We start from the raw sequence: 18,486 nt of genomic DNA on the forward strand, positions 1-18,486 counted from the left end.
ATTATTGTTGGGTGATTCTCAAGTAGAATTTTCATCAAGCTGGCACAAAATAGCAGGTGTACACTACGAAAAAGTGTAGATGGTACAGAGGACCAATATATCCTAAAGAAAAAATGACATAATGGCTAGAATAAAAAAAAAAAAAAAGAGTTAACAGTATACCCTCCAAAAAAGAAAGCTAACCATATGCCCAAAGTCATTTATTTATAGACTAATAACATGGATCTGTGATAAATGCAGAGTTCACTAGCTGAAAAACAAATGGAAAGATTTGTGTGCATTAGTTATCAGCATGGAGCTGCAGTGAAAAAACAAAAATCTTACCACACATCAAGTAAAGTATTTCCAGTAAGTTTTAGACATAATGCTGTTGATCATTTTCATCTCCCCTGCTCAAGAAAGATGAATGTAAGCTGATCAGGTGCAGAAAAGTGCTATTAAACTAAGCAGGCAGATAGAAGAGTCTGTATATTGAGCATTTAGAAGCACTTGGCTTGCTTAGTTTAGCAAAATAAAAGCTAGAAGGCAGTACAGTTCCTTTTTATACAGTAGTGGTAAACAACCAGGAAGGAAAAGAGCTAGACTAATGGACAATGTGACCCAAAATGAAATGGGTATAAACCAACTGAATAAAACTGGGCTGGAAATCAGCTGACATTCCATAATTTATCAAAGTGGTGAGATTTTGGAGTGACTTTCTTAAATGGAGAATCCAAAAATAAAAGGCTCCTTAGCAGCTTGTTGCTTACAGCTTTATACAGTTAGTGAGTATAGCAGGGATACTTACCAGCTGCTGTACTTTACCCTGTATGTGGTGAACCAGGCATAGGTGATTTAAAAATTCTTCACTGTATTGCTACTGTTGCTAACAGGACTACAAAGTTTTTGCTATTTATTCTATTGTGTATTCCCTGTGGACTGAAACAGGCCTAATTACAGCTAAAATGGAGAGATGTGGTTAAGCACTCCTTAAAAAGAAGCCACCTCCGTTTTGCCTAGTGCAGTTGCCAGCTAAAGGAGACCTGCCTCCCACTTGGTACATTTTTTGGAACACCAATAATGTTCAATACCGCCCTTCTTCTCCACTGAGGAAATCTGGAAAACAGACTCTCAGCAGCACTGATGCCACCCTACAGTTTCTTCATGTTGAGGTTGCCATAAAGAATACAAAAATTTAGACCAGCTATTGTTGGGTTCTCAAGCAGGGAAATATCTGCTAAGAGGAGAAAAACAGCTATACAGCTTAATTTCTGCTTGGAGTACTATTTACAACACACACTGAAAAATGTTTATTTTAAACATCAAAAAGTATTGCAAATTAGATTTTACAGACTGAATGCTTTCTATTGCTAGATAACTTATTACTTGCTAAAGAAAAGCATCCTTTTTGAATATTTTTAAACATAAGCTTAATAATTAATACGCTAGTATGGACTCACCACTGTTAAAGGGTACACTCCAATGTTGTCCCTGACAGACTGAAACAGATGACCTCCCACTGCCTATTCCAGGCCCATTTCCTATTATTTTGCTGACTAGAAATCATCCTCCCCTCCCCCCACCCCCCAAAAGTTGAAATCTCTAGAGAAAAACTAGCATGTTGACTAAACAGGGAAAAAGTTACTTAAGAAGTAGCAGCATTTATTGAAGCTACATGGTTCCCTTCCAGAGTCAGTCAGTAACTCTGATGCAAAAAGATGCTGTCATATTTTATTTCTTAAAGAAGCCAGATTTCAACTTCTTTATTGAAAAAGGAACATTAAAAGCGTGCAGTTGCCCAGCAGCTTTCAGGAAGTTCTTCCCAGTGAAAGAATGACTCCCCCTAGACAGCGAAGGAATGCAGGCTATGAGCTCCCCCTGCATGCTAAAGCAGCTGAGACTACGCATATACATGCACATTTGTACCAGAGAAAGTTGTAAGAAAGATGGACAGGCCAGTGAAAGTGGTACAACATGCCTAGAAGACCTTCCAGTTCCTGGAAAGTTAACCTTCCTCGCACCTTCCTCACGGTACACAGATACCTTCATGGACACTGAGAACAAGGTATTGCTTGAGGCTTGAAAGTGTCAAAACCTTTTGCTATTGTTTGGAGGTGAAAGGAAGGTTTTGATCCCGGGACCCACGGACTTCAGCCCTGGATGATATTACACAGTATCTGCTCCTCTGATCTTAAAAAAATATATATATCCAGGGGTGTTTTTCTTTCTTTCTTTTTTTTCGATATGGTGTGATCCTTGCATGAACAGGAAGAGCTTAAGATCAGCAGAGTTTCATCTGGAGCTACTAAGTTACATTATTACTGAATCCATTCAGAATTTATTATTTGAAACAAAAATCTGGAAAAAAGACGGCAGAGTTAACTGAAAGTCTGGTCTCACAACCTGCAGTTAAGATGAACAGTGTCATGAGTATCACTGTTACAGAGCAGTGGAGTAGGATGAAGTAGTGCAGCACTGAACTAAGCACCCAAGCCCTACTCCAAATAATAACAAAATTCAGAACTCGAGTGTATGAACTGAGCCATTTCTTGCCTTTCCTGGTGCAGCACAAGTACACAACCACATGGAGGATAACACACTTCCTTGGTCCCTCCTAGGAGTTCAGAAGATACTGGACAATGATAAATGAGCAGATGAAGAAAAGCTTGCTCTGCTGGCAGCTGGCCAGGTGGAGCACTGATGCACCTCTTGATTAGTGTCTGAAGGAGGGGCGTGGGTGGGGAAGGGGTTGTTTGCCTTTTGTTTTTTCCTATGGACAAACGAATATTTGAAAATGAGCTGCTTTGTTTTGGATTTTTCTGTAATTTCTCTTAGTGCTTATCCTTGTTGAAAACTGGAACATTTATTTAGCACATGGTCCTTATTCAAAATAAACTGTGGCAATGACTACTGAGGAGAGGGACAGAATCCTCAAAAGTTAAACATGGAGGAAAGCCAAACAGCTTTGCTCAACAGGTTATGGTTTAAAGGTCAGAGAAATTAAATAAAAAAGTCAAGTGGAGACGGAGAATAATAATAAAAGTAGAGGGGAAACACCCACCATAGCGCAGAAAAGAAAGGATATTGAGGAAAAAACCCCAAAAAACAAAGCTATTCCTATTAGTTTCAATTTAAACAAACAGCAGCGGAGACTAAAAAGAGAAGAAAAATAAGGTAAAATCAAATGTCAAAAGAATTTTACATGATAGTAAGTATAGCACATAAAGATCCAACTTGGACTCTGTTTGTACTTGTATGGGTGACATGTAAGTAGGGAAGCTGTTGTGTGTTCTTTAATGTAAGGATCACTGGTTTTCTGTTTAAATTTTGAAAAGACTAGTTTTTGCTCTACAATAGAATAATGACATTTTCTTGAAGTCTTTCAAAATGTCTGTGGAACAAAAAAGCCATTTCTCATATAAATCTATTAAGAACATATAGGATTATCTATAGTGCAAAGTTCATGATTTTTTAAGAATTAACAGTGTGTGCTTTGTTCCTGAGGGCAATTGCCCCAGGGTTGCAGAATTTTCAAAGATAGGGTCTGTTTCTGGCAACAGAATGGAAGGGATAACAGGGAGAGCAAAGATGATCAAAACGTTAACATAGGCATAGTTTTATTTTGAGTAAAAGCAAAGAAGAGGAAAATATTACCTTTGAAATAAGCTGGGGAAAGTATCTGTTAACTAGTAAAACTTGTTATGTTTATCAGTTCTGGCCAACATTTTATTGACACTTGTATTATAAAATTATTAGCAGTAAGGCTAATAATCCTATATCCTACAGACAACTGAGAACACCCTGGTCATCCGGGTCCTTAAACTTTACTGTCAGGTTGCCTTGCCTGTGTGACTTCGTCTTTTGGGTTTCTCTTCTAATAAGTATTTTGAGAGCAACTTTTTCTGTTATGAGCTTTGCTCAGCTTGTCTGCAGGGATCATGTATTCTTCTAGGTACCCTGCTAATAATGAGCCTTCAATATAAAGTATTCAGAAATATAAGGTATCAGGCCACATCCTGAAAGCTTTTGTTTCATTTGGACAAATTTCTGATGATGTCAATAGAAATTTTGACTGAATAATCCTAAACCTTTAAGAGATGCCCTGTAGTCTATTCTCTCTTACAGTTTAAACATCATCAGATCCCTTTAAAAAGAGCATTATAAATGCACACTCGTTTAGTTGTTGGCACCTTATTTCAAAACAAGCTAGAAAAGATAAGCACTTGTTAGTGTTTTGATTTAATCGCCTTCATTTAATTGGCACATTCACAGCTAATCACCAGAAGTGTTTATGTAGACATTTATCACTAGTAAATATATGGCAAGCTATTTACCTGTTCCTATTCACACGTGAGACTAAATAAGCAAAAGAATTAAGCAATATGTATGTACTCCACTCAATAATTACTCCAGCTACTAGTCCATCTTAATAAGTATTTCCAAAGATGTTACTTTAACATCTAAGATAAATTTGTTAGTAAAAGCTCAGCTCAACATATGTATGTTGGGTCCCACTGTTTTTTAATTACTGCAATATTAAAAATCCTAGGATTTTATTTTTCTACATGAACTTTGCTTTTGATATATTAAATACAATCGCTGAATATCAAGTCAAGTCCAAATGCTTGACATAAATTAAAAAAATTGTTTAATAGAATAGTGTTTTAAATATATGCACCAATTCATCGAGAATTCTTAAAAACACCTTTAATCCAGCAGTTAGGTTTGAATCTCCACCTCTGTGGTGATATCTATCACTTATATGAAGGATATATACAATCTGTCCTGAATGAATGCCTTATTCAAAGGTGGACAAAACAGCCTTGGTGTAGTAAAACCTATGTTTAATGATATAAATGATATTTTAAATGATATACATGATGTTCAAATAAAACATATAAATAAATTTTGTAAATTTAGCTGGAATGAAGTGTGCCTCAACTGTAGCCTTTGACAGGAAGCAGTGAGCTCAAGATCCATTACATCTCTTTTTTTTTTTTTTTTTTTTCTGTTGCTATCCTTTTTATTTCCATAAATGTAGATTGGATGTGAAGGGTGAAGACTATTTTTCTTTTATGTTCCTGAAAACTGTATTAAAATAAACTTCTTTTGTTCTAAATATACACAGCTAGACATTGTATGTATATCTATAGATGACAGCATTAAAATTTATTACATATTAAAATTAATGGAATTAAAGGAAAAAATATATTAGAATGGAATGAAAAGATATTTTTGAATAGGGAGCATTTAGTATTTGTAAAATGTATACGCAGTTTCTTGTTTAGTCTGATACAGGTTCTATGATAGAATGTAATATGATATAATACTAAATAATATATAAAAAAATCACTCATCCAAAAAGATTATGGACCACAAGATGTCGCTATGAGTCAAATTATCAAAACTCACTGTAGTAAAAAAGATGATTAACTTTATAGTGAAATGACTTTTAAAAACTGTTTTAACATTTGTTTTAAGAATAGCTTTTATCCTAACCTCCTAACCTTTGAAGGCATTTTTTAAAATGTTGCATGGTGTATATAGTCCCATGTATATACACCATGTATATGGTGTATATAGCAATATTTTTCATTTTTCCTAATGAGTTTTGATGATATTGCTTTAGATTCTCTGTCAGTATTTTTAGGAAGACTTAGTTGCTGCTTGCTAGTTTTCCTTTTCCTCGCAACAGTAAGTCAATACGCATTTTAATATGAACAGTACTTTGCTTACTAGGTAGTATGATTTAAAAGAACTTGGAGACAGAGAGACAGTGAAAGTAGTGAAGAGTAGTAGTTTTTGTCTAAAGTCACTGATGGTGCTCAACATGCGTACGTACTTTCTCAGGTAAACGTTCAATAGAAAAAAACCCTATTGACTGCTAATACGGACTACAGAATATGGTCAATTAATACCTAAATATATACACTACTTGTTCACTGACAAAGTATGCTGTTGTGTTTATATAAAGTAATATAATGCCCCCTTCAAGGGGCTCTGAGCTCCTGCCGTGGAGCCCTGGTCAGAGAGAAAGTCAGGCTAATCTCTGAGCACATTTAAGATCTGATGTTTCATCAGATTTTACTCCACACATCTAGGTACATTAGCTTTACGGCCATACGATGCCATGCAAAATAACTGCACTGCCGCCTTGTTCTCTGTTTAAATGTCTTCCTAAGAGAAAGAAATACAGCACACATGGTTTTAGGAATGGCACACAATTATTTTAGAGCATCTGGCAACCTCTTAAGGCTAAAATATTCTTAAATGACCCCTGCTGTCTTCTAGTAGTGACCTAATTACACTAGGGAGCAATTTGCTTTGCTCCAGTTCAGCAGGGTTTTCAGCTATTGATACTCGAACTCTGTATACATCCTCATCTATGCAGAATGATTTAATATAGCCCTTTAATTTGTTTATTTGTTAGGCAGTCTTGCCTTCTAGATATGAGGAAGAAAAATATGTTCCTGCAAATAAGTGCCAAGGAACTGTGACATAAGGAAACGTCTTGGTGGTGGTGTTAATCCATGGCATGAATACAGCCTGGCTTAATGCAAGTAGGTTTATTGTCAGGTGTCCAAAAAGATGATATACAGCTGTAGCAAATCTACAAATCATGGCTGTGTTCCTCTTCCAGTCATCAACTGTTAACGCTTCAAGTAAACTTGTATGGGAATGTGCAAAGCAGAAAGTCTTTTGGAGGTGAGGCCCACACCTGGATGTTTGTGGAGGAGCTTACTTCTCCCAATTAGCAAAATAATACTGAATTCTAGATTTCCATATAACTCCACCATGGATTACTAAGATCCTTCTGAATTAAGTGCACTCCCCTTCAGTTAAGCTCAAATCAAGTAATTGTATTGTCCGGCTACCATAAAAGCTTCAGTGATTTGAAACAAATTGCTGCTCGTTATAAGCAGTCTGCATTAAAAAACCAGCAAATACAACTGACGGAATAGAACTGTGACTACTCTTATGGAAGCAAGTGAATAGGGAACTCTGCGTAATCCATATTTGGCTTAATTTTCTCTCTGAACACAGAAAAATCAAACTGGAGATAACTACTTGGTTCTAATCAAATCACATAAAAGATCAGTGAATGAAGAATGAGGAAAATAAAGAGAATAAAGGAAAAATGAAAATAAATTAAAACAGATCTATACGCTGAGTTAGGGCTCCTTGATCCCCGTCTCAGTTGAACTTAACGTATTGTACTAAAACTTGTCTGCAGGTGAAGAGTGGAGAAGCTATTTACAAATGTTAGAAAATTAGGTTAAGAAAAGAAATACTTCAGGTTCCAGTATTCCTATCTCAAATCATTTAAAGCACTGGCCTCTTTACTTCTGTACGGTTTATTGCTTTATTACTGGTGTATTACTTTTTTCTTTTAAAGAGAACAGAACCAAGATATATTTGGTAATGCTGTGCTCTTTGTGATGTTGCATGGTTAAGGATATTGTGCCTCTGGTGCATATGTTCCTTCCTTCCATGAAGGATGTAAGGTTCCTTTCTCTTTTGTGGATAATCCAATACAGCCTTGACAGAGTGCTGTACTGAGATAACACTTCCCTAATATGATTGTTCTTAGCTTGAAATATGAATATTACTTTAAGCATTTGTATGTTAACAAAAAATTTATGCACAGTTTATTATTGTACATAGAATTTACTTCATCACAGTTCATGTCATAACTTGATATACAGCTACAGTTTTATAAACAAATGCTGCCACAGAAAAAAGCATGAAATAGTTTGCACTGACCACCATCTGCAAATAGTCTTGCAAATCCAAACAGCAGAAATTTCAGCAGGGATCTTTCCTATCAGCAGATGGAGACACAGCAATGATAACTCTGTTTCCAGGGTAACTTTTGTGATTCCATTGGCTAGAATGCTTTACGGGCTATTTTAACCTACTGGTTCAGATTTTAGGAAATGACAAAGATATCTCAAGAGTTCTATCAAAACTATTAAAAGAGGATAAAAAAGGAGGAAAATCTAAATTTCCATTATTTTATTGCCTGTAAGTAGAGCACCAGGACTTTAGTCTGTCTCATGGAAAACAGCTGTTTTAATAATATTCCTGTAAAAAGGTTCTATGATATATTTTCATCTTGCTTTTCACTAAAAAATCTGTCATGTTTTTAAAAGAAATGGAAATAACCTAACTTTGGGGGCTACAAATACTAGTTGATTTCAAAGAAAATACCATCAACAAAGTTTAACTGGACTCCCACTAATTAAAAATTAATTTGAAGGAGACTTTTTGACCATATATAGTTAGATCAGACAGAACTTCCCTAAGTCCAGAGACTACTTCTTTTCTTTGCAGTGGAAAGACTCCTAAAATAGCTGATAAAAGCAAAACTGGTAAGCTTTGACTCCTGAAATTAAGAACTGCTTTTTATCCCAATACGGTAGGATCATGCTGTCAAAGGTATGCAGTAAACTATAGCCTGGGACCACAAGCAAAAAGCACGACACAGTCTGTTGGCTGCAGCCAGCATCAGGTGAGGTAAGGTGCAACACAAGTAAGTGCAAACACCTTTTCTCATTCACATACTAATTCTCTGCCATTCTGTGTACCTGTATAACAAGTTATGTTATAGAGCCTAGTGAGTGCTTTTTATATGTATATTAAAAGTATATAAAATATTAAAAGTATATATATGCATACACATGTCTGATAGCTCAGATTAGAGTAAATGGGTTTAAAGACGAGTTTAAAGTGCAGGATCTGCACTTCTGAGGTTTCAACATAAGCAGGACATTGTTGGAGGTGCTTGCCTTTGGAATTTGCTCCTTCTGGCACTCTGACAGGGAGAACTTTGTTAGCCTTCAGAACATATCACAAGGCCAATCATTACCATCAAGATTTGGCAGCATGGCTCTAAACAAAGGCTTATTTTCCTAATCTTTGGTTTGTTTTTTGATGGATGACTAGTTAATTGGAAGAGGGTTAGCACTACTGCCCACTGAAGGCATTTATAAACTGAAGTTTTCTTTTATGTATGAGGCACCCAATGTCACAGTAGTGGGTACGCTGTAAATAATTAAAACAAACATGCAGATAATAAGGGAATTCAAAACTCGGCACGTGTATAACTGTACTATTGACTGTAAACTGTTCATTTAAAAGCAGAAGTAACAAAATGCACAAATTACTCTTCGATGTTTATAATACTTTGGTCTCTAAGAACACACATACACATGCACATACTTTATTTTGGATACATTACTGGCCTTGGCTTTTATAGGATCTGCAGAAATATGCAGTATCCATCTATCCCCTGCCCCCCGAATGAATGGGCTATATTTCTGAAGATTAGGAAATAATTTCTCAGATTAAAAGAAAACTGCTCAAAGATGTTAGAGACAGGTTGTTTCAACAGATTGATTTTATTCTTAGAAAAGCAAAAATTACCTGTACAAGGGAAGGTATGTATTTTAAATACTCTAGATCTATTTAATGATCTTCCCTTAAATTTCACTAGACTAATAGGTATTTGCAAATGGTATTTTCTGAGGCAATTCAGATCCCCTTTGTCTGTCTTAAACTGACGGATAATTTGACACGGCAAATTTTAAGGAAGCAGAATCTGATTATCTGAGAAGAAAACCTCTCAACAAATACTGCAAACATTCTGCAGGTATTCTCTGATCGACTGCAATCCATAATAAATAACAAATAGGAAAAGGAAAAGGCAACATCCTGTTGCTGCTAGCAAAGGCTGAATTCTTCAGTAACATAAACTAAGCTAGGAGAAAACTAATGGAAGTTCAGCAGCTAGACAGCAAATACTATGTTTTGGTTCATCCACATTTTTCTTAGGAAGGAAGAAAACTTTTTTTTTTGCACATGATGGTTTGCAGCAATGACTAAAGAATTTATGAATTTCCTTAAAAAGGTTGCTTTTGTGTGCTAATTTCATTCTGGACCTGGTCTTACATATGAAGTTTTCTTTAAAAGTGAGTAAATACCCAATTCACACACAACAGATAATCTTTGGATGATGGCAATATCATAAATGCTGCTCTGCTTTTGCCTGCTTTGAAATCCAGGGAAGCATGCCTACTCGGGTCTTTACTTTTTTTTCCCCAGAATGTGAAATATTAACAGCTCTAATTGGAGAGAATTGACTGAGAATCTGCCCATTCTTGTTGCAAGTTTTGCTTTATGTCAATTTGCATGTTTTGGGCAACTCTATAATTGTCTTTTTACTTCATTTAAAGATATGGCTAATTTGTTAGACCTAAAATAAAATACATTTGGGCATAAAGTAATTTATTTTTTCCTCTCCATGTCCCTCTTTTTAGGTGCCCTTTACAATGGATTTGAGTCATGTTAGATGGAAACTTCTCCATTGTATGTGGTTACGTGGTTGAAACAATTTTGTGCTTAGTTTCAAGTGGCTGTACTATAAATAGAAGCCACACCACTTCTTTATGTGGGATGGTGTATTTTTATAACTTAAAGCATGATGATATATTTGAAGAACAAATTAGTCATTCTCCCTCAAGAACTAGTCTGCCTGAGGTATGCCACAAAGTTGTTTTCAAATTGTTTACCTGGTGTGAAGCCTACTTAGAGTAAAAATAGATTCTTGACTTAGGCTTGGTAATTCCTGTCTTCTAGTTTGGCTTGTTCTGTGGCTTAACTGATCACCATGGAGCTGCACTGGTAGCGATCAACAATACAGCTCTTAATGGTTTACGCTCAGAATGTATTGTTATGGTTTATTCTTCCAGTGTATTAAAAGTACATGGAAGTTGTAGCTGATTATGCTGCTGTGATCATACCTGCTGCCTAGCCTGTAAACCCATAAAAGATGCTATTTAAGCATTCATTTATGTAGCACTTTTATGTTCTTAGAACATTGTGCAAATATATCATATTCTCAGAAGTTACTTAAAGGGTCAATAAAATAAACTTCACATGTTGTAAGCACAGAAATAGAAACACAAAGGTGATTTCCAAAGTTGGAAAGCAAGCTGGTAGCAAGGGCAGGGAAAGAATTCTATGGACCCCATACTTACACCATCAGACCATGTAAAATAAAATAAATGCAAGTTCATCTGTTTGCAACCTTTGACATAAGTTTTCTAGTATGCTAAACATACCTCAGGTGTTTCCTAGGTTTGAAAAGCATTTTCCTGAATTGCAACACATATAAAAAATTATCATGTAATTTACTTCTCACAAACGCACAAGAACAACTACTGTCCTAGCATTTTTGCTGACATCCTCAGAGCAAAGGATGTCTACAACAGCGCTTCTATTATTTCCATGATATTTAAATTTCCATGATATTTTATGCAGATATGACTAGAAGGAAATAATACAAAGCCTGGTAATTCACTGAATCCAGTTATTCATTTATGTGTAGAACCACATTAATAAAACATACTACCTGCACTGCTTAATTATCTCTGGAGATAATCTCGCTTAAACGTGACAAACCTCTGTAACATGCTGATAGGTTCCTGCAAACTGGCAGTTTATGGTATGTGAGCGTACTTCTCCAGCCAAATTCTTTGAGGAAAAATCTGAGCTGAAAATTATAGAGTAAGTTGCTGTATTTTTTTTAAAAAAAGGTTTCCTACCTGAGGCTGCTGAGTGGCGGTGGGTCTCTGAGGAGATGGTATAGGAGTTTTGGACAACATTTGGTTCATTTTGCTTACGACTAGTTCAGTTATATGTTGCCTGTCTTCAGTCTGATGCTCACCAATCAGAGGCATTGCACAGTCCATGACCTGTGAAAATAAAGCAATGTATCAGCTATTGAGATGGCACCAAAGTAAACTAATTCCACATCTGAGTAGAATATCAAGTCATCTATTTTATTTTTTACAAAAGGCAAGTGACATCTTAGAAATGGTATATACTATATCAGAAAAAAAGCCTGAGTGCAGGATATGGGTCAGTGGAACAAGAGAACAGCAGTTTTACAATCTCATCTCTTTCCAATCTTAAAGCATTACGCGGGTTCAGTATGATATTTGGGCATACACTTGGTGGGAAACATGATTCATGTGGGAAGCACACAGCTATAGCAGATAGCCAATATGAAGGTTTCTTAGGCTACCTTGTGGACTGCCAAAAACCTGAAGTAATTACCTGCACTACGGTCCAAATTACATTTTGGAAGGGCTGTTCTCTTATTTGATTTGTGGCTCATACCATGTTCCTCAGCTGAATTAGTCCATGGAAATACCAACTAAAACTTTAGCTTTGTAGCTTTTTGTTGGATTTCTGCTAAGGGAAGGATGGATCTTTAGGGACTAATGAAAAAAATGAAATGACACCATATGTGCGTGTTATTATTGACAGACTTTTATGAAAAATTGTGAGCATGCAGTGCAGTTGATGGAAAAAAACCCTACGAATTTGTAAAAAGAAAAGCAGGATGTCACAGAGGCAAATAAACATGTATGTATTTCCAATCTAAATGTGATAGGTTGATACTGTTTAACAATTATTTCATTCAACTTTTCAGATGGGTAAAAATAATACTGAATTCAGTTCACTTTGGTTCAGTGTGTTTTAAGTATTTGTTATTTCTACAGTATCCCTATCGTTGGTGCATCTGTGTTTGGCCCAGGGAGAGATAAAGAAAAGAACAACTAAATAAACACAACTTCTATTGACACTGGACATCTTATTTCAACAATAAAAAAGGGTTTAATTCACTTCCAAAAAACTGTTATCCTTTCACAATTTGTTTAAGTGCTGTTCGGAAAGAGGTAGAGGCATGTCACCTGCAGCCCTGCATTCTGGTGCTTCTCATAGGTATGGATAAGAAATGACTGGGGTCTACAAGACAATAAATATTAATGATCGATAGGAGGCTGTCTGGAAAAAAGCTTAGACTACATTAGCAGTAATACAATGTATGGATTTCGTTGCATCTGATCCAGTTCTATTCTTTGTAAAACTGAATTGTATCCATCTCATTTTCAGTCTGTGTAAAGCTGCCCAGCTGCCAAATCTCATGCAAGATGTATCGCAAGCATGGGCAAATCATGCAGTGGAGACTGTAGTAAGATCTACTGGTAACATAAAGGGCGGTGGTGGGCAAAGAGCAAAAGAATCCTTAAGTAAGGGATCAGCAGGGTCCTCATAGATTCTGCACAACCAGAAAGGGATTATGAGTTCTGCAGGGGTGTTTTAGTTCAGAACGAAAGTATTAGTGTTTCAGATAGAAAAGATTCTAGCTTAGAAGAATCATTTATGTTTTAGAAAATGGTCTCCTAACCCTCAGCTATTCCCCCTCTTAGAACTACCCTCTTCCTCACCCTCATAATGAATCAACTTCTCACCCATTTACCCATGGCCTTCCAGTAGTACATCTTCTTGCATCTCTTTGGCCTCTAGAGTTCCTTCTCTTATTTTAGACACAGACAATTACGGATGCGAATGGCTGGAGAAACACCGTACAACACTTCCCCTGCTCCTATCCAGTCTCTAGCAAAAGGACTAGAAAGAGTTCTGCTAGCAGAACTATCTGTTTTGGCTAGAGAAGCTGATTTTCACCTTCTCAGGTGTATGCAGAGTGGACGTTCTGCTGCAGGTCGTTGCCTTGAGCCATTTTTGTCAGTCACCCATTTTGTGGGGTTGAAGAGAAAATACTGACATTTTGTGATAAGGCCTGATTCTGCAAATATATTACAAGGTAGAAGAATGTTATCTATAGGGGTGACACAGAGATCAGACTAAAGAACATAAAGCAAGTACATCTGCATTGTGTGGAACCTTCCTGAGATGGAAGAGGCTGCAGTAGAGACTAAAAAGCTCTTCTTCATCCATCAACCTACTTCAAATATGTGCAGGGCACTTCATCTCCTTTACGGATAAGAGTACATTTTTACTTGCCTTCTTTTACATATTCAAGTGCTTCTAGGAATAATCACTCAATTAGGGTATTTAAAGAGAAATTTGGATCTAAGAGAACACATATGTTCATGCTAACATTGGAATGCAATCTTTCATGTTACACGGTAGTTAGGAAAAAGCTGCATTCTGAAGAACATTATGCGGGCTTAAAGATTTTCAAAATATTATGAGAAGTGCTATAGAAATTCTTACTGAAGCTGACAAAGACTACTGTATTCTATTAATGAGATTAGTTTGAAGTCCAAAAGCATTTGCATGATTCTTCTGTTTGTTCATTTAAGAGAGCCAGTGGCATTGTGTATTGTCCATCAAGGTGCTGGCTACTCTTGTTTGTGGATTTTCAGATCTAGGATATCTCATCTAACTTGCCTAACAGCTAAGATGTTCTAAAATAACCCCAGAGTAAACACAGAGGTAGTAGTTGAGGGTTAGAGAGATGTTTCCTATAAAATGAATGAATGTTTTTTTCCTTGGCTACATCAGTAATCGGAAATGCTTAACAGTTGCACTGGAAGTTTCTATAAAATTTACCATATTTTATATACATATTTTTAACTGGAACATAAGCTGTGTTTTTAATTAATTGAGGGAAAGGGATGAAACCAATATGATTTTATTATTTCTGAATGTGTAAAGTGTAGTCTTGCTGGCTGTGTGGCTATTGAAATAAAAAAATGTTGTATTATTAACTTTAGTATCAATTTCTGCTAAGTTGTTGCTATTTGTTAAAATCACTGTACAGCTAAAGAGTCACTTCATTTTATTATGAGCTTTTCCTTGGAAGAGTAATCTTCATAATTCCTGGACGGAGGAGGCAGCCGTATATGCCAGATATCTTGCCTAAGATTTTAAAGCATTAATAATGGCTGAATGTTAGAATGGCTTGCTGTCCATGCGATGGTTTGGTGCTTACTGCTAAGCGCCTGATTTGCGGAGAGGGAGTGATCTTTGTGGTCTAAAAATCTGACTCCCTGGAGGGAGGCATTAGTGACAGTTACTTTTGAAAATACTGCTCCTCTCAGTTTCAGATGTACAGTAAACCCTGTCTTACCTCAACAAGAGAAGCAAGAGTTAGCCCTCTTTCACAAGGGTGCAAAGATAGCCTCATATTGTATAAAATCCACTGATACGAAAAACTGTATTTGGAATGACCGTGAAACAAAAGTTGCAAAGACCCAAAGGATTAGACAGGATTAAAATCCAGAGGACTGTGTTCTGACTCTGAATTGCTATTTTTAAGTACTTACGTAACTGTAGCTTTACATACAAACTCTTTCTTTAGGAAATATTGCTATTTGATTTATCAGAATCCATAGGAAAAATACAGCTCTACCGTTAAAGGACAAAAAAAGAAGCCTTCAGCCCTGGCTCAAAATTTCATGTCAAATTTAGTAAATCAGTCGACCCATGTGCTCAGTTTGGATGCTTGTAAAAGAGATAATGTCTGTTTTTCTGAGATATTAGAGGGCTTAATCACCAGTTTCAAAAATTACTTTTGGCTGCTCAGATAGAAAAAAAAGTTTCATACAAAGAGTCAATTACTAGGTAACGTTGTTTCAAGCTCCAATTAATGTAGTAGAGGGGAAAATAACTTTTGAGTGTGAAGTGATTAAATACTGGAAATAGAAAATTACTCTGCACATTCTAAATTAAAATGAAATAAATGACAAGTTATTGCCAAACTTTTACCTATGATAGATATCTGATTTGCCAGTTAAGAACTGTGATAGTTACACTTTTGATATTATAACACTGACATTGTAGCAGTCGAAATCCCAGGGTCTCTTCAAACTTAAATGAAGTTGAGATTTTTGAGTAGGGCTTTGGATAGAGATTTCTCATTCTTTCCCTCTTAAAGATTGACAGTCTTAATATTAAAATAAAATGATTTTTCCCACCTGGTAGAAAGTCATTAGGGATATTCAAATAAGCAAAACAATTTACAGGAATTAGAGAAAAGGCAGGTAGCGTGTTAGGAAAGCACTTGTGAAACCCCTGCAACAAAGCAAAGCTGGGACTATGGATATATCTCATATACAGCTTAAGAAATATCATTAATTGACACAGTGCTGCCATCTTAATTTTAAATTTTGAACATAACTGGTTAATGATTACCCTATAGTGCATCTTTTTTCAGGTTTAGCTTTTAGTTTTGTTGGTAGAAAATCAAAACAGCTGTTTTCATCAACTTATTGGAGAGCCTGAATCATTCTTTAAAGCTTTGTGAATTATCCAAGAGACATTACTATTTTCCTATCACAATGGTTTTTAAAAGCTATATATATATGTTTTTTTGCTGTAGTGTATCATTGAGTCTATTCAGTAACAATGTGCTAGTGTCTTGAATAAAATGAGTACCTGAAGATTTTTTTTATCTTCATAAACATTTTCATTACTTAACACTCCCCTCACCCAATTCTGAATATTACTCTAGAGAACAGGCACAGTAGCCACTACTTTCTATGTCTGATCCTATCATCTCCAGTGAAAAGTCATCATGGCTCAAGAGACTTGTAGTAAACCTCAAAATATGTAACTTCATATAAAAGCCACAACAAATCAACTTGCATGTTATAGATGTTAACTGTTCTCTTCAAGGTATGGGAGTTCTGACACTGAAAGCATGTTGCCATTAGCAACCTGAAACCAAAGATACTTCAACTGATCTGGAGCCATCTAACTGCAGATTTAGGATAAGGACTGCCATAAAGCCTGTGCTGGTGCTCTGTGCCCAGCTAGCAGAATCAAGGAAACAATAAATCTGTGCTATTTGGAAGGTTCCTCAAATTGTCACCCCATTTGTCATAAAAAACAAGAGTGCAAATTAGGATACCTCCAAAAAGAGTTAAATTTTGTCAAGGTTTCAACAAAGGCATTTTTATGGAGTTTTACTACCCTTTTGTAGTACCTTTGTGTCGTAGGCAGAAGCGTGCTAGTTTCAGTAAACGGCCTCGAGCTCACTACCACGACTTAAACTGCTGAGGCGCTGACAGTCTGTGAAGCTTTCAGACTCATTGGCAATGGCCCGGGGTGCTTAATTAGCGAATATGCCCTGTTGGGCTTGAGAGAATGCTCCGTAGCTATGCGTCAAACTGGCCAGCACTGGCTCAGGGTCCTGGCGTTCAGTAATGCTTAGCTGACTTGGATTTTAAATTGAAGGGCTTACTTTTTGAAAATCTGACAGATCTTTCCTCAGACCCAAAGGAGCCTTTATCGAGTATCTGCAGGTATATTTTGGAGAAAATCTTTTCTTCAATCTTTTCTCTCTGAAGAAAATCATTTCTTCAAAGCTGCAGGTAGTATTTTCAAGCATAACTGCCATGTTCACATACTGAAGTAAACTGAAACACACGTGACATTAGAAAACATAGGCATTTGCGCTTGACCACCTTTTGTCACTTGGACAGATTTTGATGTTGTTAAAAAGCCTTTTGCTGGCTGCCATACTTGAACAAATTCTGTTGAGTCAAAGGTGTGCTGAACCTTAAACTGAACAAATAATTATACGCCAAATTGGAAGAGCTGATGAGCTAAAATGTGTTCCGGGGCTTTACTGAAGTAGTTTACCAAATTGGTAAAAAGAGAAAGCAAGCCATCAGTTTATCAAGAAAACTACTGCTTCCAAGATGAAAAGTTGCGAAACACTAGAGGGAGTAAAACTGAGGCTTAAAAGTGGTTCAATTGCAAGGCACAGCGTTCAGTTTAATAGTTCATTGGACTAGAGTGGCAATGTGGGTGGGAAGAAGTCATAGGTGGCAGGAGACTGAAGGGACTCCTTCCCTTGCGTTGCTGGGAGGGGTTGGCCTGAGCATCCAGATCACAGCATTTACACCCAGCACGGCACGTGGCTGCTACGAGCAGGCTCGGCTTCCTTCTCTGTGTTGCTGCTGCTGCCGCCTTCAAGGGCAGAGGTTAACTTTCTTAAAAGAGCAGTTCTGCTATTCTTTGGCTAAGAAGTGTCAAGGAGTGACAATCCTTTACAGAATTTGTTGTAATTCGTTAAAAACTGTTACACCAACTTGTTGTAATTGCCTTTTTCTTTAAGAGAAGGCAGTCAATTTGCCTTTCTAGTAAAATAATTAATGAGACTTACCAGAATTCATTAATGCTTTATATAGATGTATCTTAAGAATTAAAATCATTTTGAGGAATGCTAATAAAGTTTTTAAAATCTGTGAATAAGTAACAGGAATGTCATGCTGACACTTTCCCCACTTTAGAGGACTTGGCAAAGTTTAAGCATACCCAAAGCATCCTGTTTATAAGCAGTCTATTTGCAGCCTGTACTAGTTAAAGAATATTCCACACAAAAAAGACATCTGCCATCTATAAAGTATAATGTGTTACTTTTGCTCATGTTAGTAAAAACATTGCTCACTACAAATGATGGTCATTTAATTTGTATCAGTTCTACATTTAGTTTATATGCATTTCAGTAATGAATTGTATAAGATTAATTTTTCTTATAACATGGAAACTGTATTCTGAAATGCAGTTACCATCTCTTTTTTAAACTATAATAGACTGAATGAATATATTAGCAGCAGTAACAGAAACTACAGCAACGTGTTTAAGTTAACACGATACTGTGATAAAGTAAAACACTGACCT

General features: G+C 36.3%; 1 protein-coding gene across 1 annotated transcript in view; it reads right to left on the minus strand.

Annotated features, from left to right (window-relative positions):
* The window catches only part of SYN2 (synapsin II), a 181,003-nt gene that overhangs the window by 12,004 nt on the left and 150,513 nt on the right, over positions 1-18,486 (minus strand). Inside the window, exon 10 of the mRNA XM_062585309.1 lies at positions 11,586-11,735. Coding sequence (XP_062441293.1) covers positions 11,586-11,735 — 150 coding nt within the window. The remainder of the gene's footprint in view (positions 1-11,585; positions 11,736-18,486) is intronic.

Source organism: Rhea pennata, chromosome 12 (genome assembly GCF_028389875.1).
Source record: "Rhea pennata isolate bPtePen1 chromosome 12, bPtePen1.pri, whole genome shotgun sequence".
NCBI classification, from domain to species: domain Eukaryota; kingdom Metazoa; phylum Chordata; class Aves; order Rheiformes; family Rheidae; genus Rhea; species Rhea pennata.